This window comes from Eurosta solidaginis, chromosome 1 (assembly GCF_040869045.1).
Source record: "Eurosta solidaginis isolate ZX-2024a chromosome 1, ASM4086904v1, whole genome shotgun sequence".
In the NCBI taxonomy this organism is placed as follows: domain Eukaryota; kingdom Metazoa; phylum Arthropoda; class Insecta; order Diptera; family Tephritidae; genus Eurosta; species Eurosta solidaginis.
The window spans coordinates 3,695,344-3,719,022 of record NC_090319.1 but is presented as its reverse complement, the minus strand read 5'-3'; the positions used below and the strand labels follow the sequence as shown (position 1 = coordinate 3,719,022).

At 35.6% G+C, this 23,679-nt stretch overlaps 2 protein-coding genes across 3 annotated transcripts in view; one reads left to right on the top strand and one right to left on the bottom strand.

Annotated features, from left to right (window-relative positions):
* Fip1 (Factor interacting with poly(A) polymerase 1) overlaps nt 1-13,827 on the bottom strand; it is a 32,361-nt gene extending 18,534 nt beyond the window's left edge. Inside the window, exon 1 of the mRNA XM_067777572.1 lies at nt 13,617-13,827. The gene's annotated coding sequence lies outside the window, so the exon portion shown is untranslated. The remainder of the gene's footprint in view (nt 1-13,616) is intronic.
* Nucleotides 13,662-23,679, top strand: part of LOC137246441 (bifunctional methylenetetrahydrofolate dehydrogenase/cyclohydrolase, mitochondrial-like) — a 95,166-nt gene continuing 85,148 nt past the window's right edge. Inside the window, exon 1 of one of the 2 annotated variants that reach the window (XM_067777548.1) lies at nt 13,662-13,866. Coding sequence is in view for 1 of the 2 variants with exons in the window: in XM_067777563.1 (XP_067633664.1) it covers nt 13,847-13,866 (20 nt within the window). In the remaining variant the exon portion in view is untranslated. The remainder of the gene's footprint in view (nt 13,867-23,679) is intronic. The other variant, XM_067777563.1, reaches the window with a different exon arrangement.

The following is a 23,679-nucleotide window of genomic DNA, read 5'->3' as shown; positions in this document are numbered from 1 at the left end:
GATATGGGTATCAAATTAAAGGTGTTAATGAGTATTTTAAAAAGGAGTGGGCCTTAGTAGTAAAGGGTGACGCCTTTTCGAGATATCGCCATAAAGGTGGACCAGGGGTGACTCTAGAATGCGTTTGTACAATATGGGTATCAAACGAAAGGTGTTAATGAGTATTTTAAAAGGGAGTGTGCCTTAGTTCTATGGGTGGACGTCTTTTCGAGATATCGCCATAAAGGTGGACCAGGGGTGACTCTGGAATTTGTTTGTACGATATGGGTATCAAATGAAAGGTGTTAGTGAGTATTTTAAAAGGGAGTGGGCCTTAGTTCTATAGGTGGACGCCTTTTCGAGATATCGTTATAAAGGTGGAGCAGGGTTAACTCTAGAATGCGTTTGTACAATATGTGTATCAAAAGAAAGGTGATAATGAGTATTTTAAAAGGGAGTGGGCCTTAGTTCTATAGGTGGACCAGGGGTGACTCTAGAATGTGTTTGTGCGATATGGGTATCAAATTAAAGGAATAAAGGGTTTTAAAAAGTAGTGGTGGTAGTTGTATATGTGAAGGCGTTTTCGAGATATAGACCAAAATGTGGACCAGGGTGACCCAGAACATCATCTGTCGGGTACCGCTAATTTATTTATATATGTAATTCCACGAATAGTATTCCTGCCAAGATTCCAAGGGATTTTGATTTCGCCCTGCAGACATTTATCCTTTTCCTCTACTTAATATGGTAGGTGTCACACCCATTTTGCAAATTTTTTTTCTAAAGTTATATTTTACGTCAATAAACCAATCCAATTACCATGTTTCATCCCTTTTTTCGTATTTGGTATAGAATTATGGCGTTTTTTTTCATTTTTCGTAATTTTCGATATCGAAAAAGTGGGCGTGGTCATAGTCGGATTTCGGCCATTTTTTATACCAATACAAAGTGAGTTCAGATAAGTACGTGAACTGAGTTTAGTAAAGATATATCGATTTTGCTCAAGTTATCGTGTTAACGGCCGAGCGGAAGGACAGACGGTCGACTGTGTTTAAAAACTGGGCGTGGCTTCAACCGATTTCGCCCTTCTTCACAGAAAACAGTTATCGTCTCAAAGTCTAAGACCCTACCAAATTTCACAAGGATTGGTAAATTTTTGTTCGACTTATGGCATTAAAAGTATCCTAGACAAATGAAATGAAAAAGGGCGGAGCCACGCCCATTTTGAAATTTTCTTTTATTTTTGTATTTTGTTGCATCATATCATTACTGGAGTTGAATGTTGACATAATGTACTTATATACTGTAAAGATATTAAATTTTTTGTTAAAATTTGACTTTAAAAAAAATTGTTTTTAAAGTGGGCGTGGTCGTTCTCTGATTTTGCTAATTTTTATTAAGCATACATATAGTAATAGTACTAACGTTCCTGCCAAATTTCATTATGATATCTTCAACCACTGCCAAATTACAGCTTGCAAAACTTTTAAATTACCTTCTTTTAAAAGTCGGCGGTGCCACGCCCATTGTCCAAAATTTTACTAATTTTCTATTCTGCGTCATAAGTTCAACTCACCTACCAAGTTTCATCGCTTTATCCGTCTTTGGTAATGAATTATCGCACTTTTTCGATTTTTCGAAATTTTCGATATCGAAAAAGTGGGCGTGGTTATAGTCCGATATTGTTCATTTTAAATAGCAATCTGAGATGAGTGCTCAGGAACCTACATACCAAATTTCATCAAGATACCTCAAAATTTACTCAAGTTATCGTGTTAACGGACGGACGGACGCACATGGCTCAATCAAATTTTTTTTCGATACTGATGATTTTGATATATAGAAGTCTATATCTATCTCGATTCCTTTATACCTGTACAACCAACCGCTATCCAATCAAAGCTAATATACTCTGTGAGCTCTGCTCAACTGAGTATAAAAATTAATAATAGTTTAAAAAAACTAAAAAAAACACGCTTTTATAGCTAACCGAACTAAAAAATAGAAAATAATTTTCAATTAAAAAGAGTTTATATAACAGTAGTAGAAGGTCAAAAAATCATTTATAGCTAATCACCTCAAAATGAAATTATAATAAAATTTAAGTTATTAACAGAATAATTTAATTCAGATTAAAAAGCGTGGGGTGCATTTGACTACATTTCATATCTTTCCTCTCAGATAGTTGCCAATAGAATGATTGTAACATTCAATATCAAGCACCCCACGCTTTTTACTGTGAATTAAATTATTCCGTTAATAACTTAAATTTTATTATAATTTAATTTTGAGGTGATTAGCTATAAATGATTTTTTGACCTTCTACTACTGTTATATAAACTCTTTTTAATTGAAATTTATTTTCTATTTTTTAGTTCGGTTAGCTATAAAAGCGTGTTTTTTTACTTTTTTTAAACTATTATTTATTTTTAATTTTTTAGTTCAAGTAATTTTAAAAGTTATAGTCGAGAGTGATGAAACCTTGAAACGCCAGCGGTCCATGGAAGAATCCAACCCCCAGGCACCGAAAAGGGCCAAGACGCAGGGAGGCTGGACGCGGTCTTTCGCCGAAATTGCCAAGGGTCGGCAGATCATTGGCATTATAGACGAGAGCAGCGAAGATGGCAGGATCCCGAAACAAGAAAGTGGTAATAAGGCCAATTGACCTTATGGCGGTTGACCTTATGTCACCACACCATCACACTAATGTATTGTCATAGAGCCTTGATACGTGTGCAAAGTTTCAATCAAACTTATGGCCATTCAAAGTGGTAATAAGGCCAATGGACTTTATGGCCATTGACCTTATGTCACCAGACCGTCACATTAATGCATTGTCATCGGTCCTTGATACGTATGCAAAGTTTCAAATTAATCAGACTTCTAGAAACCGGTGAAAATTAAGCTCAAAAATTCCGTTACATAGATACATGCCAAGCTAATAAAAGCGTGTTAAAAAAGGGCTCCATATGCTCTTTCGTAGATGTGCCATGCATCCACTTCTATCATTAATAAAGGAGTGCGTTTTCGCATTATGTGCAAGGTTTCAAATCTATGGTCATTTGGGGTGGTCATAAGTTCAATTAAACTTATGTCCGTAAACCTTATGTCACCCCACCATCACATTATTGCATTGTCATCGAGCCTTGATACGTGTGCAAAGTTTCAATAAAACTTATGGCCATTCAAAGTGGTAATAAGGCCAATTGACCTTATGGCCGTTGACCTTATGTCACCACACCATCACGTTAATGCATTGTCATCGAGCCTTGATACGTGTGCAAAGTTTCAGTCAAACTTGTGGCCATTCAAAGTGGTAAAAAGGCCAATTGACCTTATGGCGGTTGACCTTATGTCACCACACCATCACATTCATGCATTGTTATCGAGCTTTGATACGCGTGCAAAGTTTCAATCAAAATTATGGCCATTAAAAGTGGTAATAAGGCCAATTGACCTTATGGCCGTTGACCTTATGTCACCACACCATCACATTAATGCATGGTCATCGGTCCTTGATCCGTATGCAAAGTTTCAAATTAATCAGGGGGCCTACTCTGTATTGCGATGCGAAAATAAATTGCGATACGAAAGGTAATTGGAACTCTGTAGCGCTATCGCATCGCTAACAATGTCGCTTTTTTATTTTTCGCAAATTTTTTGCTTGAGTATGCATCACTGACCAAACTCAAAGAAAGAGAACAAAAGAAACAAGGCGATTACAATTTCGGCAAACGATTAATTTTTGTTGAACAAATTAAAAAAAGGATTCTGTAGCATTATGGAACGATTTAAATGAAGAAAGGATTGATTTAAATGAAGAAATCCTCCCAGTTCAGAAATTGAACTGGAAGAAGTGAACGTTACAGAAAACGTGGAAAATCATAGAATGGGAAATATTGCTAGTTGTATTTATTTTTATTTATTTATTTATTTATTATAACGGTCTTTAAGACCTAGTTTAGGTTAAAATAAGAAATTAAACATAAATACTCATGTCACATTTAGTGACGTACAATATAAAAACAATTTTTCTTTGAACTTACTAATATTTTCACAGTCTTTCAAATCAGAAGGTAACTCATTATACAGTTTATACCCTAAATATTCAAGAGACCTTTTGGCGAACTCAGTTCTTATTCTAGGCAGTCTTATATTATTGCAATTTCTTGTTCCATAATTGTGGATTTCATGGTTATAATGTATTTTACTACTCAGGTAATTCGGTAACATTCCTAACCTAAGTTGGTGTATAAATTTCAATGTGAAATAACTAACTGACTGTTTAATACTAAGCCAGTTTAATCTATTGAGCATTACAATTTTTGGCGTTCTTGGAGGACATTTTAAAATAAATCGCATTGCCTTGTTTTGCTGTATTTGAAGTTTCTTAATATATATATCATTACTTAATAGCAGAATAGTAGGACAATAAATAAAGTGTGGTTCAATAATTGAACGATATACCAATATTTATTTAGATTATAATCAATCAAAACTCCTAAATACTTAATTTTGTCTACTCTTTGGATTTCCATGTTTTTTACCTTCAGCGTAATATTATTTAAACTATTGTTACTTATGATATTGGTGTTTTTACAAAATATCATGAACTTAGTTTTTTCGACATTTAATTTCAGTTTTCTAAGGCATAACCATTTGTATAGCGAGTCCAGGTCTTCTTGTACTTTCAGCATGGCACATTCTGCATATTTTTCACTTATGATAAGCAATGCATCATCCGCAAATAGACGTATTTTACAGTATTTTAAGCATCTTTTGATATCATTGATATACAATGTAAACAATATTGGCGCCAAGACCGAGCCTTGTGGTAAACCAATGTTAACATCCACCACTGATGAAACCTCCTTTCCAATTATCGTTCTCTGTTTTCTGTCACCCAAATAACTCCGGAACCATTCCAACGCCTTTCCTCTTATACCAATTTTAAACATAACGTCCAATAGCTCAGATCTATCGACAGTTTCAAAAGCCCGTTTTAAATCCAAGAAGACAGACACCGTAAATTTTTTGTCCGCCATGTCTTCTTTCCAATCTGCAATTACCATATTCAACGCTGTTTCACAAGAATGGCTCTTCCTGAATCCCGATTGTTCTGGGATAATCACATTGTGCTTCTCTAAGTATGCCACAAGTTGATCCTTCACCACTGTCTCCATAATTTTTTCATCTGTAGGTAACGTGTTAATTGGACGTAGTTCCTCAGGTTTCATTGTATTTTTTACTTTTTCAACAGGTATTATTGTTGAAATTTTCCAGTAACTAGGTACAATACCGCTGGTTAAGGATTCGTTAATTATGTCTTTGTAGAAATTAGCAGTATATGTCATGGCATCTTTAACGACACCCTCCGATAAAAGCTTGTCGCCGCCATATTTGTTTTTAAGTGATTTTGTGATAATAATAATATCGTCCACTACAATGTCAGTAAATTTAAATGTTTCAAATGGATTACTATGATTTGCGCTTATTTCATCCCCATTTACAATTTCTTCGATGCTATCATTAATTTCCACAATACTTTGTATAAAAAAGTTATTTAGGGCATTAGCTATATCATATTCATTTTCCAGGCATTCACCGTTAATTACAATTTTAGTGATATGTTTTTTAACATCATTAAGCTCGACGAGGTCTTTTAGACACTTCCACATACGTTTCATATCGCCATTGTTATGATTTACTCTATCTTCCATGTATTTCTTTTTTTTATAAATTATGGTTCTTTTATATATTTTCTTAATGACGTTATATTCGTCCCAAAATCCAGTATTTCGAGCAGTTTTATAAGATTCTATTTTTCTTTTATGCAGGTTTGTTAATTCTCGGTCCAACCACTTATTTCTTATCTGTATTTGGGTCCTCTTTATATAAGTCAGTGCTTGCATAGCCACAGTTACAACTTCGTTTAGGGCTTTAGTTTTAGTTTCTACTCCGGAAATTGACATAAAGCTGAAATCGCATGTTCGTAGCAAAGTTAAAAGATTTTCAGCACTATAGTACTCCCAACATGTAACAGTAGCATACCTTCTCATTTTACAAAGCTTTGTTGTTGGCACTTCGAAGTGGATTGTCTCATGGTCAGAAATGCGATGTTCACCTATATTTACTGCTTTAACTTTATCATTGTTACTGAATAGCAAATCAATTCTTGTAGACGAGTACTCTGTTATCCTTGTGTCGAAGTTTATCCTTTGTATCATTGCCATTTGTGCAAATAAACTTGTTAGCTGGTTTGAGTATGTTGACGATACATTTACATTGATATTAAAATCACCAATTATTAAATTATTATCCGCCTCCTTGAGATGTTCAGTGATGATTTCATTTAGATAAGTAATAAAGGTGGAGTCACTGCTACTTGGTGAGTGATATAGTACACCGATTTTCCATTTTAACGCGCATTTGTTTATTTTTACAATAATGCACCACACATTCATGTTGATAGCTTTATTACAAACTATGCTAAATTGTATATTTTCATTCACATACATGACAACACCGCCAGTGCCTACTTTGAGAGTCGCAACGAATGCATTTGTATGTCGGAATACTAAGTTCAGAATCCAAGATATGTTCTGTTGTACACGTTTCCGTACATAACACAATACTTGGTCTTCTTATTTCAATAAGACGTTCCAGCTCGATTTTATTCGCTATGATACTACTAATATTAAGATAAATGCATTCTAAGTTGTATATATTGCTATCTCGATTTAAATAATATTTTGACTTTTGCGCTGCTGTTAGGATTTTCTTTGGTTGCTAATAAACAACTTTCCTTTTCCTTGCATCTAGCTTTTGTTGGTATACGGGACAAGTTCTATCCAGAGTATCATGGTTTTCGTCAAGTCCTAGATTCAGCTCCTTGTTTGCTCGTATGCAGTTAATGCACTTGTTTACTGCATCCTTTATGCATTGTGTATGTTTATGCTCACCCAAGCATTTTGTGCATACTTCCTTTTCCTTGCAGTCAGCCGCTTTGTGATTGAAGCCTTTGCATTTAAAACAACACAATACCTGCACTGCATCATATACTCGGCAACGTTCCCAACCTACATTAAGCCTCTCTCCAGCTAGTACATTTGTGAACGCTTCAACATTCATTTCTATCACAGCATTATAATAGTTTTTCGCGTTCTTTTTCACTTCATATTGCTTAACAATTTTGATGTCCGTTTCACTTAAACAAATGTTTTGTCGTTTAATTCTTTGCACCAGTTCCTCGTCGCTATATTTAAAATTTATACCAGTCACCATGACTGCTGGTTTCACTTTTTTGGGAATCTTAACCTCATAGTTATTTCCCAGATTGTTCTCAATGGCATTTTTTATTTTGTCACGCTCATGGTCATTTTCGCTTTCATCAGAGAACAAATAAAAAATGACATGACTTCCAATAGAAATGCTTTATAAAAAAGTGATTTCGATTTAATTGTTATTTATTTATGTATTTTAAGTCCACTAGGATTACAAATTGTTGCTTTTGTGTTTGTTTTATTTTTTGAGTTGTCCTATATATTTTTAAATGAATATAAAGATATCAATTTATAAAATCATCAATTAATACTTACATATTTGAACAATGCGAATGCCTATTACTTGTAGCAAGAAAAATGCGAAAATGAATGCTGTTTGACATTCGCTTTCGCTTTACAGAGTGCCGGCAATGCGAAAAGGGAGAAAAATTGCGAATGGGCAAAATGTGAATGCGAAAGTCAAAATATACATGCGAATGTCAAGATACAGAGTACCGATTTTGCGATTTCGCGTATTTTTTCTTTCGCATCGCAATACAGAGTAGGCCCCCAGATTTCTAGAAACCGGTGAAAATTAAGCTCAAAGATTCCGTTACATACATAGATATATACAGGCCAAGCTAATAAAAGCGTGTTAAAAAAGGGTTACAGTATGCTCTTTCGTAGATGTGCCATGCATCCACTTCTATCATTAATAAAGGAATACGTTTTTCGCATTATGTACAAGGTTTCAAATCTATGGCCATTTGGGGTGGTCATGAGTTCAATTGACCTTATGTCCGTTAACCTTATGTCACCCCACCATCACATTGTTGCATTGTCATCGAGCCTTGATACGTGTGCAAAGCTTCAATCAAACTTATGTCCATTCAAAGTGGTAATAAGGCCAAATGACCTTATGGCCGTTGACCTCATGTCACCACACCATCACATTAATGCATTGTCATCGACCCTTGATACGTGTGCAAAGTTTCAATCACACTTATGGCCATTCAAAGTGGTAATAAGGTCAATTGACCTTATCGCCGTTGACCTTATGTCACCACACCATCACGTTAATGCATTGTCATCGGTCCTTGATACGTATGCAAAGTTTCAAATTAATCAGACTTCTAGAAACCGGTGAAAATTAAGCTCAAAGATTCCGTTACATAGATACAGGCCAAGCTAATAAAAGCATGTTAATAAAGGAATGCGTTTTTCGCATTATGTGCAAAGTTTCAAATCTATGGCCATTTGGGGTGGTCATAAGTTCCATTGACCTTATGTCCGTTAACCTTATGTCACCACACCATCACGTTAATGCATTGTCATCGGTCCTTGATACGTATGCAAAGTTTCAAATTAATCAGACTTCTAGAAACCGGTGAAAATTAAGCTCAAAGATTCCATTACATAGATACAGGCCAAGCTAATAAAAGCGTGTTAATAAAGGAATGCGTTTTTCGCATTATGTGCAAGGTTTCAAATCTATGGCATTTGGGGTGGTCATAAGTTCATTTGACCTTATGTCCGTTAACCTTATGTCACCCCACCGTCACATTATTGCATTGTCATCGAGCTTTGATACGTGCGCAGTTTCAATCAAAATTATGGCCATTCAAAGTGGTATAAGGCCAATTGACCTTATGGCCGTTGACCTTATTTCACCAGACCATCACATTAATGCATTGCCATCGAGCCTTGATAGGCGTGCAAAGTTTCAATCAAACTTGTGTCCATTCATAGTGGTAATAAGGCCAATTGACCTTATGGCGGTTGACCTTATGTCACCACACCATCACATTAAGGCATTGGCATCGAGCCTTGATACGTGTGCAAAGTTTCAATCAAACTTATGGCTATTCAAAGTGGTAATAAGGCCAATTGAGCTTATGGCCGTTGACCTTATGTGACCACACCATCATATTAATGTATTGTCATCGGTCCTTGATCCGTATGCAAAGTTTCAAATTAATTAGATTTCTAGAAACCGGTGAAAATTAAGCTCAAAGATTCCGTTACATACATAGATAGATACAGGCCAAGCTAATAAAAGCGTGTTTAAAAAGGGCTCCAGTATGCTCTTTCGTAGATGTGCCATGCATCCACTTCTATCATTAATAAAGGAATGCGTTTTTCGCATTATGTGCAAGGTTTCAAATCTATGGCCATTTGGGGTGGTCATAAGTTCAGTTGACCTTATGTCCGTTAACCTTATGTCACCCCACCCTCACATTATTGCATTGTCATCGAGCCTTGATACGTGTGCAAAGTTTCAATCAAACTTTTGGCCATTCAAAGTGGTAATAAGGCCAATTGACCTTATGGCCGTTGACCTCATGTCACCACACCATCACATTAATGCATTGTCATCTACCCTTGATACGTGTGCAAAGTTTCAATCACACTAACATGCCAACCTAATATAAACGCACGCAAGTCATTTTCTGTCAAAAATGTCTCATGCACATACAACTTGTATGAGAGCAACCCAAATTGAATTTGCTGCGTGGAAACCTAACTCGATTTCCAATTTTTGTTCTGCGTGACATTTAGATTTGACGTTTGCACACATGCTTTACATTGTCGCAACGCATGTTATTTGGGTTGGGGCAAAAAACGCGGGTTGTTTGCGTGCGCTAAAAAAACGCAGTGCGGTTTTATTAGGTTGGCATGTTATGGCCATTCAAATAAGGCCAATTGACCTTATGTCACCCCACCATCACATTAATGCATTGTCATCGACCCTTCTTGATATGTGTGCAAAGTTTCAATCAAACTTATGGCCATTCAAAGTGGTAATAAGACCAATTGACCTTATGGCCGTAGACCTTATGTCACCACACCATCACATTAATGCATTGTCATCGGTCCTTGATACGTATGCAGAGTTTCAAATTAATCAGACTTCTAGAAACCGGTGAAAATTAAGCTCAAAGATTCCGTTAGATAGATACAGACAAAGCTAATAAAAGCGTGTTAATGATTCCAAACCATCATTTAGTATGCCGGTTCTATGTACCGGTGCGACTCGGAATTTTTCCGACCAAGGGCTGTCATTTCAGCGTAACCCCATTTAACTTGTTGCGTCCTTGGACACACCTATTGAATGGGGAGAAGCACTACTACAACAACAACAATAACAACAACATGATTAAAATATCTTCTTAAATATGATCAGAAAATGACTGTAAAAAGTTATCAAATGTTATTCTAAAACAAGTAAAATACAATATTCCAATAATACCAACTATGATGAAAATATGAATTCAGAGTGTTTAAAAATATGAATCATAAATGATTTTTCAAAAATAATCAAATTTACAATGGTACATTAATTTTGGAATAAAATTTTTTTTAAATTTGAACGTTTTTAATCAATACCCCTAGGTATGATAATTTTTGATCAATATTTTCAAAAAATGTTGATTAGGGTCGTACTTGTTAATACATGTAAGTTCACTCTTGGACGCCAGCAGCCATCTTAAACGTTTGACACTAACTGGGATGATAAAATTTAATGCTACAAGAGGCAATATCAACACATAAATTTTGGTTCGTAAATTGACTTTCATGGCGGAACAAAATAATTATTTTAAAATAAATTCTTTCAAAAATATATTGGCGAAAATAAAAAACTTGTGATAGTTTAACAGGAAATGAACTTGCGTTCTCAACGAGTGCATAGGCTGAATTTGTAAAAGGCTTTTTATAGTATAAACAAATATACTCTGCTGCGGGAGATGATTTCCTCTGCACCGATATTCGTCAAAGGCATGGGTTAAACTAGGCTTCCCGCTAAATACTTGCCCAGGCTAGGTTCAGTAACGTTTTTTAGCCCTTTCATTTACTATATATACTATATCATATTCTTTGTCATTCGTCTTCTTGCTACAGTGCTTCGCCCAATCAAATCGGTGCCATCAATCACAAATTGTCACAGATATTCTCTAACGGGAGTCCAAGGAAACTTGCAGTTAAGATAGGGTTGCACCAAAGGGACATAGGCATAAGACCTTGCTGACTGTTTGGGGATGAGGCTGATCGCCTTTTTGTGCTCTTCTAGTTTAAACGGCTGAGTTCTTATTTGCCGGATCACTACGCTTCTGAACATTTAACAGAAATTGATTGTTCAGCATTTATTTTTTACTTTATGAGGAGCGTTCCCGCCTATGGTGTAGTGGATGTTCTGACGTCATAAGAAGATATCCCGTGGCAGCTTTAAACGCGGTGTTTTAACAGGCCTGCAGCTTCCTACACTTTATTTCTCTTTAGATCGACGACGAAATCGGGGACGCGTAGCACACAAGTTTCTGGCTAATTGGGTTTGAAGTAGCTATCAGCGTTTCTTTGTCTTTTTCCCAAGTGCTGCTAGCAAGGGATTTGAGAACTTTGTTACCTCTCTAAACAATAGGTACAACTGCGGCAGAATTATCATTAAAATTCAGGCCATTATCGAAACTCACACACGTTATAATTGCTTTGTTCCGTACAGTTAGCAGCGAATGCCATCGACGTGGATGTCCAATATTTCCTACATTCGCAAGAACCATCTTGTAAACAAGATTTCTGAGGACTGTTCGTCTATGGAAGAGCCAGAATCTGTACTCATTATTAGTCGTTAGCCTAGGAAATAATAGTGACCCCCTCTGTTTTTTTGCCATATCCATCACCCATAAATATAAGAGTTGGTGAACTTAATCACTATGGATATGTACGTTTTTACGTGCTTTATTATTTGCGTCCCTTTTAAATTGTTTGCACTTTCTTCTTTTTTATGACATATGTACCTAATCACATTAAATGTTTTGGATATTGATTTCTCGGACTCAAAATATGCCTTTCAACTTCAGTTAAAAAACTACTTAATCTGCAATAATTATAAATTATCCATAGCTTAATATAAGCTGGTTTCAGTAATATAGCCATAAGTGTGTATTAAACATTTTGTTACTAAACTAAATAAATAAATATGCAAAACAAATACTGATTTTAGGAGCTTATAAAAAGTCTTTAAAATCTAAATTTATGGTAAAAAAATATGCACTTAAGGACCTTATAAGCCGTAAAATATGCTTTTATATACCGAAATTACCAGCTGGACCAAAAGTAATCACGCTATTGAAAATTGCTTTAACTTTTGGAAATCGCGCCAAATGTCACTTCGGGTTCAATATTTTTGAAGTAATCAAACACAGAACACAACTTTTGTTGTTGTTGTTGTAGCGATATGGTTGCTCCCCGAAGGCTTTAGGGAGTGTTATCGATGTGATGGTCCTTTGCCGGATACAGATCCGGTACGCTCCGGTACCACAGCACCATTAAGGTGCTGGCCCGACCATCTCGGGAACGGTTTATGTGGCCACATTAAACCTTCAGGCCATCCCCTCCCTCCCCAACGACGGGCATACCTACCGCAGGTATATTCTGACCCCCTAACCCGCTGGGGGAAGAACACAACTCTGCTAAGGGATGGTATAACTCGTCATGTAAAAACATGCTTCTCGGATTATAAACATCGTGTCGTATTACTTGTTTCGAATGCGGCATGATGACATACACGAACGAGTAATTGAACGTTATCGCTGAATTAATTATTATTTTTTTATCTATTATGACTTAAAAATAGGTACCTGTTCCAATGTTGTTGTTGTTGTTGTAGCGATAAGGTTACTCCTTTTGGGGAGTGTTATCGATGTGATGGTCCTTTGCCGGATACAAATCCGGTACGCTCCGGTACCATAGCACCATTAAGGTGCTAGCCCGACCATCTCGAGAACGATTTATGTGGCCACATTAAACCTTCAGGCCATTCCCTCCCTCCCTACCCCCAAGTTCCATGAGGAGCTTGGGGTCGCCAGAGCCTCGTCTGTTAGTGAAACAGGATTCGCCGCGGATAGGTGAGGTTGACAATTGGGTTTGGAGAAGCTATATATTGCGCTGGCAACCTGAAAGGTTGCGCTACACAGCCCCTTAAATCTGGTAGTTTAGTCGCCTCTTACGACAGGCATACCTACCGCGGGTATATTCTGATCCCCAAACTCGCTGGTACTTTTGGTACTTAAAAGAGCAATTCGTTTAAAGTAAATAGAGATTTGTTAGCAATAGTATGTTATATTCCCATTTAACTTATACAACTGACGTATCACGTAAAAATTAACTAAAATATATATTACAAAAAGGCAATTTCAGTAATAAAACGTATAACTGTTACGACCCCTGGTGCACACAGAACTACCTTTTCGGCCTAGTTCGAATTCTTTTAGAAAATTTGAGTTATGAGTTATGAACTAGTATTTTTTACCACTTGTTTGTTATTTCGCTGCAGGGCAGTTATGATAATGCAGATTAGGCGATTTAGTAAATACTTACATATATGTATGCGTGTAAAATTTGAGATCGTTTTGAAATATGTAAACAGTTTGAGTCGAATTCACTATTTGAGAGTATAGGCAGGCCAGCGACGCTTTTCCACTTGCCTGTTAGTTAAGTGAAATTAAAGTTGGTTAGCAGAAGTTGATTCTAAATGGGTGGACAATAGTGGTGATATTTTTTATATCTATTTTATTGAATTTACTGAAACAGCGAAGGTTCTAACGAAAATGGAAGAAACCAACACATGGTAAGTAAATAGTTTTTAGTTTACCATATCATTCGCTTATTGTCATTTAATGCAATTTCATTGCCATCAATTTGAGTCTTGTGGAAGGTATGAATTCACAATACGTACATAAATAGAAAACAAAACGTGCAGACCCAATACATTGTTGTTGCTAGCTTAGATACGTACATACATATGTATGTACATACATATGTATGTAGGAATTGAAAAAACACCAGCAAGTTTTACTGCGTCTACACTCGGTGAAAGAAATTTTCAATTTTTAAAAGCTTTTCCCCTGTAAGCATTTTGCTATTATTGATGAGTTGTGTAATTATTTAGATAATTGTTTGAAAAATATAAAATTGTAAACCTTTACAACCTTATTTGGCAATAGGGGGACTCATGAAAGAATATAAACTTATAAGGTGTAAAATTATATCCATTTACACACGCGGTTATATGAACGCACCTAGCAATACTCTTGATAAACTTGATTATTTATCAGCTGTATTATTGCCAAACAAAATTTTTTTGATTGTTATACAAATTAAAAAATACCAAGATTAAGTGAAAAATCAAAACTAAAACCATTGTAAATTTTACCAAGTAGCGCAACTAACAGCTGATCGGTGAAAATTCGCACATTCACACGCACAGTTCTCGACTCAGTTTCAAAAAAAAACTTTAGATTATTTAACTCAAATTTTGAAGTGAGATAATCCTTACGAATTTATGTATATAGAATATATAAGGCGTTTTTGTTTTTATTAAAACAATAGTTTTATTTACATATATTAAATCTTTTATCATTTTTTTTTTAACTTTGAAAAAACTCCGGACACCATTCCTTCATTATATGACATTCGACTGCCTATTCCACTGCCTTCCACTCTATTCGCAACATAACCTCTACTTAAGCTGCCAAACTATATAGTAAACAATGACTAAAACGCCTTTACTTGCTGATGTTGGAGATTTCTGATGAAAATGCCTGCTGTAATGTCTGCAAGGTTGCATTCGTTCGAGCATTGTTTACTATATAGTTTGGCAGCTTAAGTAGAGGTTATGTTGCGAATAGAGTGGAAGGCAGTGGACTAGGCAGTCGAATGTCATATAATGAAGGAATGGTGTTCGGAGATTTTTCAAAGTTAAAAAAAAAATGATAAAAGCTTTAATATAAATAAAACTATTGTTTTAATAACAACAAAAACGCCATATATATTCTGTGTACATAAATTTGTAAGGATTATCCCACTTTAAAATTTGAATTAAATAATCTAAAGTTTTGTTTTGAAACTGAGTCGTGAACTGTGCGTGTGAATGTGCGAATTTTCACCGATCAGCTGTTAGTTGCGCTACTTGGTAAAATTTACAATGCGTTCGAGTTTATCGCGTTTACACAATGAAATGTGCGCGTAAATTTATACAAATTGTGTAAATGATTTTTCATACAAAATTTGACAGCTCGTTTACGCACTAGATAAATTTATACGTTTACACACTTTATAAGGCATTTATACGGTTACATGAGTCCCCCTAATGAATAGAACAGCATACCTACTAGCTTCAAAATTTTAGAATTTAAAATATTCCCTTTATATCTAAAGGTGTATGTATGTATGTATGTAAATACATACATATGCATAAAGGCTCCATTACTGATACTTAGCATAAACTTGACTTGACTTGGCGTAAACTTGGCAACTTAGCCACGATTATACTCCACTTGGCGCATAAAATCTGGCATCATAATCAGCGTTGAAATTTATTTTTAAATAAATGTCAATTTGTATGACAAAATGAAATGGAAACAAACAAATGGCATCTCAAAATGTAAATGTCACTTAGAACTTACATAGGAAATCAAAATTCAACAGACTTCAAGTCAAGTAAAGTCTTGAGTAATCAGAAACATGCAATGTTAATTTAACAGAACTGTAAGTGACAGTTCGCAAGCCAAGTCAAGTCTATGCTAAGTATCAGTAATGGAGCCTTAAGCATGACGGAACCATAAAAAAGGGCTCCGGTGAATAACAACGAGATGACTGAATCATAGATGAATGGATTTGCAACTCTTTGTTTCGAGAGAGCGCTGTCAAAACGCACATTTTTTATAACATTTGTCAATGATGCCACTCCAAACAAAAATGAATAGATGTGAATATGGGGATTTTAGACATACATTTCGGCGATTATAGTTTCAATCATTTAATAAAATGATAGCCGTAAGATATTCATTTCTTTAAATTTATTTTACAATAATACGACTAGCTAGAGTCAAATATAAACAAATCTAAGTAAAATTTACATTTTGATTAAATTAATTAGTCAAATATTGTAACGGATTTAACTCAAAGTGAAAACCATATATTCTTTTGAAATTTCAGTAAATCGGACCTAGGACATAATAGTTAACTTTATTTAGTGGATAGGGCTTATCCTACATGTCTGACGTTCCAGGTTCTGTGATCAAAATGGACTGGTTGCAACGGGACTTCATATTTACAAAACCTGTTTTTAGTGATAACTTCTGAATGGGAAATAATATTTACCCTCCGCCTTCGAACTTATAATATTTACACTAAAACAAGTATTTATATTCTTTTTCCCATAATTTTTGAACGCTATTCTACAGTTGTAGGTCAAACTAAATTTTACCGAAATTTTTGGCCCGTTTTCATTTTAGCTGGCACATTTTTTGTTCTGGCACCCGCTTCAGCTGGCGCGAGGGATTTATCTGTAATTGTTGCCAGCTCAAATTTGAGATAAATCCCTCGTGAGAGCGAACAAATTGAGAGCGTAAACAAATGTTTCGTATCAAGTCATCTGTACTGAATTTTTGCATGGGTGCGTGTTGGGTATTTGACGGTTGCCCCGCGGCTATCAAATAAAAAGCCATCAATCAACCAGTGTTGCCAGGTTAGCCTTTTCGAGGCTAGATTTAGCCTTTTTTTGCCTTTAGCCTCGAAATTTTGGGTTTAGCTTCGTGACTTTTTTCTAGCCTTTTTTACTCCGAATGTATTTTTAATAATTTCTAAAATAAAATAATTTCAATAGTTCCTGTGAACACCTAATACCTAATAATATGAGTTCTCTACAAAAGATTAATTCTTTTTCTGCTGAAAATTCGTTGAAGGTTTCAAAGCCAGATGTATTTTCTTACTATGAAAAAGAGAAGTATAGTTATTCTTCAAGTCAAATAGCATTAATAGAGCTGCAGTGGCGAAAACTTATAACAATACAATGGAAAAATGTACACTCCACCATGGAATTTTGGTCGGAAGTCCGAGAACATAAAAATGCATTAAACGAACCTCCTTTTTTAGAACTTGTCGAAATCATATTTAGTTTTTTAGTATTACCACTCAGTAACGCGGAGTTTGAAAGAATTTTTAGTGGCATGAAAATTCTGAAAACTAAATTAAGGAACAAACTAAAAATTAAAAAGCTCAATGCGCTGCTTAATATTAGATGCTCGTTAAAACGCTTATCTAAATGTTGTAAGGATTTTGAAATTACCGATGATCTCATATTTATGGTAAATAGCCAAACTTTATACGCAGACTTAAGCTCTTCTGATTCTTCAGACGGGGAATATTTTAGATAAATAATTAGTTTGTAATATTTTTTATGTATATACACATACATATGCAATCATTTAAAGTAATTCCATGTGCTAGTTAAGGAAAATGTGCCTGATATGTTTTGAAACAAGAAGTTATGTTTAAGTTATGTTTATAAGTTTTTATTAACAAATGTGTAAACTAAAATATAAAAGAAAATTTAATGAATTAACCAAACAAATTTCTGGCCGTTTTTTAGCTTCTTTTTTTCCTAAATTTAGCTTTTTTCTGGCAACACTGCAATCAACATTTGCATTGAGAAATCGTAGCGTTCGGACTAGTGGTGGGTAATGACACTATTTTTTGAGTGTTAACACAGTAGCACAGGCACACTTTGCAGTGTTAACATATTGTGTTGACACAATTGTGTTATAACTGATTATCGAAAGTCGATATGAGTGTTGGCACAATATCAGAGCACAGTACTGTGTTACTTACCTCTAACGCCACGTTTGCTGCCATTTAGAAAAGTAAATCATTGCAACATTTATCTCCTTTCATACTCCCATGTTTAGGGAATCTACGTTATATAACCACAACTTTTGTGTAAATAGAACATTTTCAACTTAGAGTATACATTTTGTGCCCACATCTTTTAAACGTAATACACAGGCAAGATTATGAGTACAATCAACACAAAAGCAAAACACAAGCACAATGGACTATGTATGTATGAATGTGCACTTACGATCTGAGTAGAGTTGGGTCGTTTCGTTCTGAACTTGTTCAATTGACCGGGTCTCTCAACTGAACAAGTGAACTAGATCTTCGATTTCGGTTCTATTTGTTCTTTTAGTTCATTTGTTCTTTTAGTTCGTTTTATCTAAAGTTATTCTTTCTCTCTTCTCGTTCGCGAACATTGTAAATTCATACACACATACGCTGAAATTCACAGTGAGCACGAATGTCGATGATGCCACTTACACTAAAGATTTGTGTGGTCATGTGTGTGTGGCACTGCTACAACAATTATTTATGGACTATTTATGAAAAACATCTTTTGTAAGAAACTAATTATTACATTTATTAAACTTGAAAAGTTCATATTTACAATTTGTGTCTCTACTCTTTCAATTTCCTGGATCTTCCGAAATTTGTTACTTTTTTGAAGTTAATTATACATATATACATATATTAACTTATTTATTCATAACACATTTAAATATACCTACACAAAGCATTGCTGCATACACACCTCCTCTATACTTGTTGGCTTTTTTCGCTGGTGCAAGCAGCAGTGAACAAATTTGCTTGAAAAAAAAAGAACAGATGAACAAAAAGAACAACTTGTTCGTTCATCAGAAAAAGAACGAAAGATTCGAAGCAGAGCTCACAGAGTATATTAATTTTGTTCGCATAACGGTAATCCGTAACGGCATAAACTAATCGAGATAGATATAGACTTCTGTATATCAAAATGATCTGGGCGAAAAAAGAAATTCATTTAGCCATGTCCGTCCGTCCGTAAACACGATAAATTGAGTAAATTTTGAGGTATCTTGATGAAATTTGGTATGTAGGTTTCTGGGCGCCCATCTCAGATCGCTATTAAAAATGAACGAAATCGGACCATAACCACGCCCACTTTTTCGATATCGATAATTTCGAAAAACCGAAAAAGTGCGATAATTCATTACCAAAGACGGCTAAAGCGATGAAACTTGGTAGGTGGGTTGACCTTATGACGCAGAATAGAAAATTAGTAAAATTTTGGACAATGGGCATGGCACCGCCCACTTTTAAAAGAAGGTAATTTCAAAGTTTTGCACGCTGTAATTTGGCAGTAATTGAAGATATCATGATGTAATTTGGCAGTCATTGAAGATATCATGATGAAATTTGACAGGAACGTTACTCCTATTACTATATATGTGCTAAATAGAAATTAACACAATAGGATTACGAACACGCCCACTTTAAAAAAAAAAATTTTTAATGTCAAATTTTAACAAAAAATTTAATATCTTTACAGAATATAAGAAAATTATGTCAACATTCAACTCCAGTAATGATACGGTGCAACAAAATACAAAAAAAAGACAATTTCAAAATGGGCGTGGCTCCGCCTTTTTTCATTTAATTTGTCTAGAATACTTTTAATTACATAAGTCGAACCAAAATTTACCAATCCTTGTGAAATTTGGTAGGGGCATAGACTATAACGATAACTGTTTTCTGTGAAAATGGGCGAAATCGGTTCAAGCCACACCCAGTTTTTATACACAGTCGACCGTCTGTCCTTCCGCTCGGCCGTTAACACTATAACTTGAGCAAAAATCGATATATCTTTACTAAACTTAGTTCACGTACTTACCTGAACTCACCTTATCTTGGTATATAAAATGACCGAAATCCGACTATGACCACGCCCACTTTTTCGATATCGAAAATTAAGGAAACTTAAAAAAATGCCATAAGTCTATACCAAATATGAAAAAAGGGATGAAACATGGTAATTGGATTGGTTTATTGACGCAAAACATATCTTTGGAAAAAACTTTGTAAAATGGGTGTAACACCTACCATATTAAGTAGAAGAAAATGAAAAAGTTCTGCAGGGCGAAATCAAAAGCCCTTGGAATCTTGGCAGGAACAGTATCGTGGTATTACATATATAAATAAATTAGCGGTACCCGACAGATGATGTTCTGGGTCACCCTGGGGTCCACATTTTGGTCGATATCTCTAAAACGCCTTCACATATACAACTAACGGTTACTCCCTTTTAAAACCCTCATTATTACCTTTAATTTGATACCCATATCGTACAAACACGTTATACAGTCACCACTGGTCTACTTTTATGTCGATATCTCGAAAAGGTGACCACCTATAGAACTACCACTCCCTTTTAAAATACTCATTAACACCCTTCGTTTGATATCCATATCGTACAAACAAATTATAGAGTCAGCCCTGGTCCACCTTTATGGCGATATCTCGAAAAGGCGTCCACCTATAGAACTAAGCCCACTCTCTTTTAAAATACTCGTTAACACCTTTCATTTGATACCCATATCGTACAAATTCTAGAGTCACCCTGGTCCACCTTTATGGCGATATCTCGAAAAGGCGTCGTACTTTAGAACCAATGCCCACTCCCTTTTAAATGATTTGATAGGCATGATAGGATTTTTTTTGTGTTTATGGCGCAGGAACAGTAAGGTTGGCAAGGACCCGCCCCAGCCGACAATGACTAGCCACTGTGCACCACCACATCATGCCGACCGCCTTCCTTACTGCTTCCACCGAAAATGCGAATCCATAACAGTGTTTGTACGATATGGGTATCAAACGAAAGGCGTTAATGAGTATTTTAAAAGGGAGTGGGCCTTAGTTCCATAGGTGAACGCCGTTTCGAGATATCGCCATAAAGGTGGACCAGGGGTGACCCTAGAATTTGTTTGTACAATATGGGTATCAAACGAAAGGTGTTTATGAGTATTTTAAAAGGGAGTGGGCCTTAGTTCTATAGGTGGGCGCCGTTTCGAGATATCGCCATAAAGGTGGGCCAGGGGTGACTCTAGAATTCGTTCGTGCAATATGGGTATCAAACAAAAGGAGTTAATGAGTATCTTAAAAGGGAGTGGCCCTTAGTTCTATAGGTGGACGCCTTTTCGAGGTATCGCAATAAAGGTGGACCAGGGGTGACTCTAGACTTTGTTTGTACGATATGGGTTTCAAATTAAAAGTATTAATGAGGGTTTTAAAAGGGAGTGGTGGTTGTTGTATAGGTGGTCGCATTTTCGAGATATTGCCATAAAGGTGGACCAGGGGTGACCCTAGAATTTGTTTGTACAATATGGGTATCAAAAGAAACGTGTTAATGAGTATTTTAAAAGGGAGTAATCCTTAGTTCCATAGGTGGACGCCGTTTCGAGATATCGCCATAAAGGTGGAGCAGGGGTGACCCTAGAATTTGTTTGTACAATATGGGTATCAAAAGAAACGTGTTAATGAGTATTTTAAAAGGGAGTAATCCTTAGTTCCATAGGTGGACGCCGTTTCGAGATATCGCCATAAAGGTGGGTATGTAATATGGGTATCAAACAAAAGGAGTTAATGAGTATTTTAAAAGTGAGTGGACCTTAGTTCTATAGGTGGACGCCTTTTCGAGGTATCGTAATAAAGGTGGACCAGGGGTGACTCTAGACTTTGTTTGTACGATATGGGTTTCAAATTAAAAGTATTAATGAGGGTTTTAAAAGGGAGTGGTGGTTGTTGTATAGGTGGTCGCATTTTCGAGATATCGCCATAAAGGTGGACCAGGGGTGACCCTAGAATTTGTTTGTACAATATGGGTATCAAAAGAAACGTGTTAATGAGTATTTTAAAAGGGAGTAATCCTTAGTTCCATAGTTGGACGCCGTTTCGAGATATCGCCATAAAGGTGGGTATGTAATATGGGTATCAAACAAAAGGAGTTTATGAGTATCTTAAAAGGAAGTGGCCCTTAGTTCTATAGGTGGACGCCTTTTCGAGGTATCGTAATAAAGGTGGACCAGGGGTGACTCTAGACATTGTTTGTAAGATATGGGTATCAAATGAAAGGTGTTAATGAGTATTTTTAAAAGGGAGTGGGTACGATATGAGTTTGTACGATATGGGTATCAAATTAAAGGTATTAATGAGAGTTTTAAAAGGGAGTGGTGTGAAGGCGTTTTCCAGATATCGACCAAAATGTGGGCCAGGGTGACCCAGAACATCATATGTTGGATACCGCTACTTTATTTATATATGTAATACCTGCCCAGATTTTAAGGGTTTTTTATTTCGCCCTGCAGAACTTTTTCATTTTCTTCTACTTAATATGATAGGTGTCACAACGATTTTATAAAGTTTTTTCTAAAGTTATATTTCGCGTCAATAAAACAATCCAATTACCTTACCATGTTTCATCCTTTCTTTCGTATTTGGTAGAGAATTATGGCATTTTTTCATTTTTCGTAATTTTCGATATCGAAAAAGTGGGCGTGGTCATAGTCGGATTTCGTTCATTTTTCATACCAAGATAAAGTGAGTTCAAGTAAGCATGCGAACTAAGTTCAGTAAAAATATGTCGATTTTTGCTCAAGTTATCGTGTTAAAGGCCATGCGGAAGGACAGACGGACGACTGTGTAAAAAACTGGGCGTGGCATTAACCGATTTCGCCCATTTTCACAGAAAACAGTTAACGTCATAAAATCTATGCCCCTACCAAATTTCAAAAGGATTGGTTAATTTTTGTTCGACTTATGGCGTTAAAAGTATCCTAGACAAATTAAATGAAAAAGGGCGGAGCCACGCCCCTTTTGAAATTTTCTGTTATTTTTGTATTTTGTTGCACCATATCATTACTGGAGTTGAATGTTGACATAATTTACTTATATACTGTAAAGATATTAAATTTTTTGTTAAAATTTTACTTTAAAAAAATTTTTTTTTAAAAGTGGGCGTGGTCCTTCTCCGATTTTGCTAATTTTTATTAAGCGTACATATAGTAATAGGAGTAACGTTTCTGCCAAATTTCATCATGATATCTTCAACGATTGCCAAATTACAGCTTGCAAATTTTTAAATTACCTTCTTTTAAAAGTGGGCGGTGCCACGCCCATTGTCCAAAATTTTACTAATTTTCTATTCTGCGTCATAAGTTCAACTCACCTACCAAGTTTCGTCGCTTTAGCTGTCTTTTGTAATGAATTATCGCACTTTTTCGGTTTTTCGAAATTTCGATATCGAAAAAGTGGGCGTGGTTATAGTCCGATATCGTTCATTTTAAATAGCGATCTGAGATGAGTGCTCAGGAACCTACATACCAAATTTCATCAAGATACCTCAAAATTTACTCAAGTTATCGTGTTAACGGACGGACGGACGGACGGACATGGCTCAATCAAATTTTTTTTCGATCCTGATTATTTTGATATATGGAAGTCTATATCTATCTCGATTCCTTTATTATGTACAACCAACCGTTATCCAATCAAACTTAATATACTCTGTGAGCCCTGCTCAACTGAGTATAAAAATATATATAAAGTTCTGTTTTGGTTATTATCATAAGGGGTTGACCTTTAAGCTGGAGACATTGGTGCTTTACCGGTAACCGTATCGGTAACCTTTTAACAGCTGATTCGACCAACCTTATGAGAAGCAATGCAATCGATTATTGGTGCCGCTAATGTCGTAACCATTGTAAACTTTACCAAGTAGCGCAACTAACAG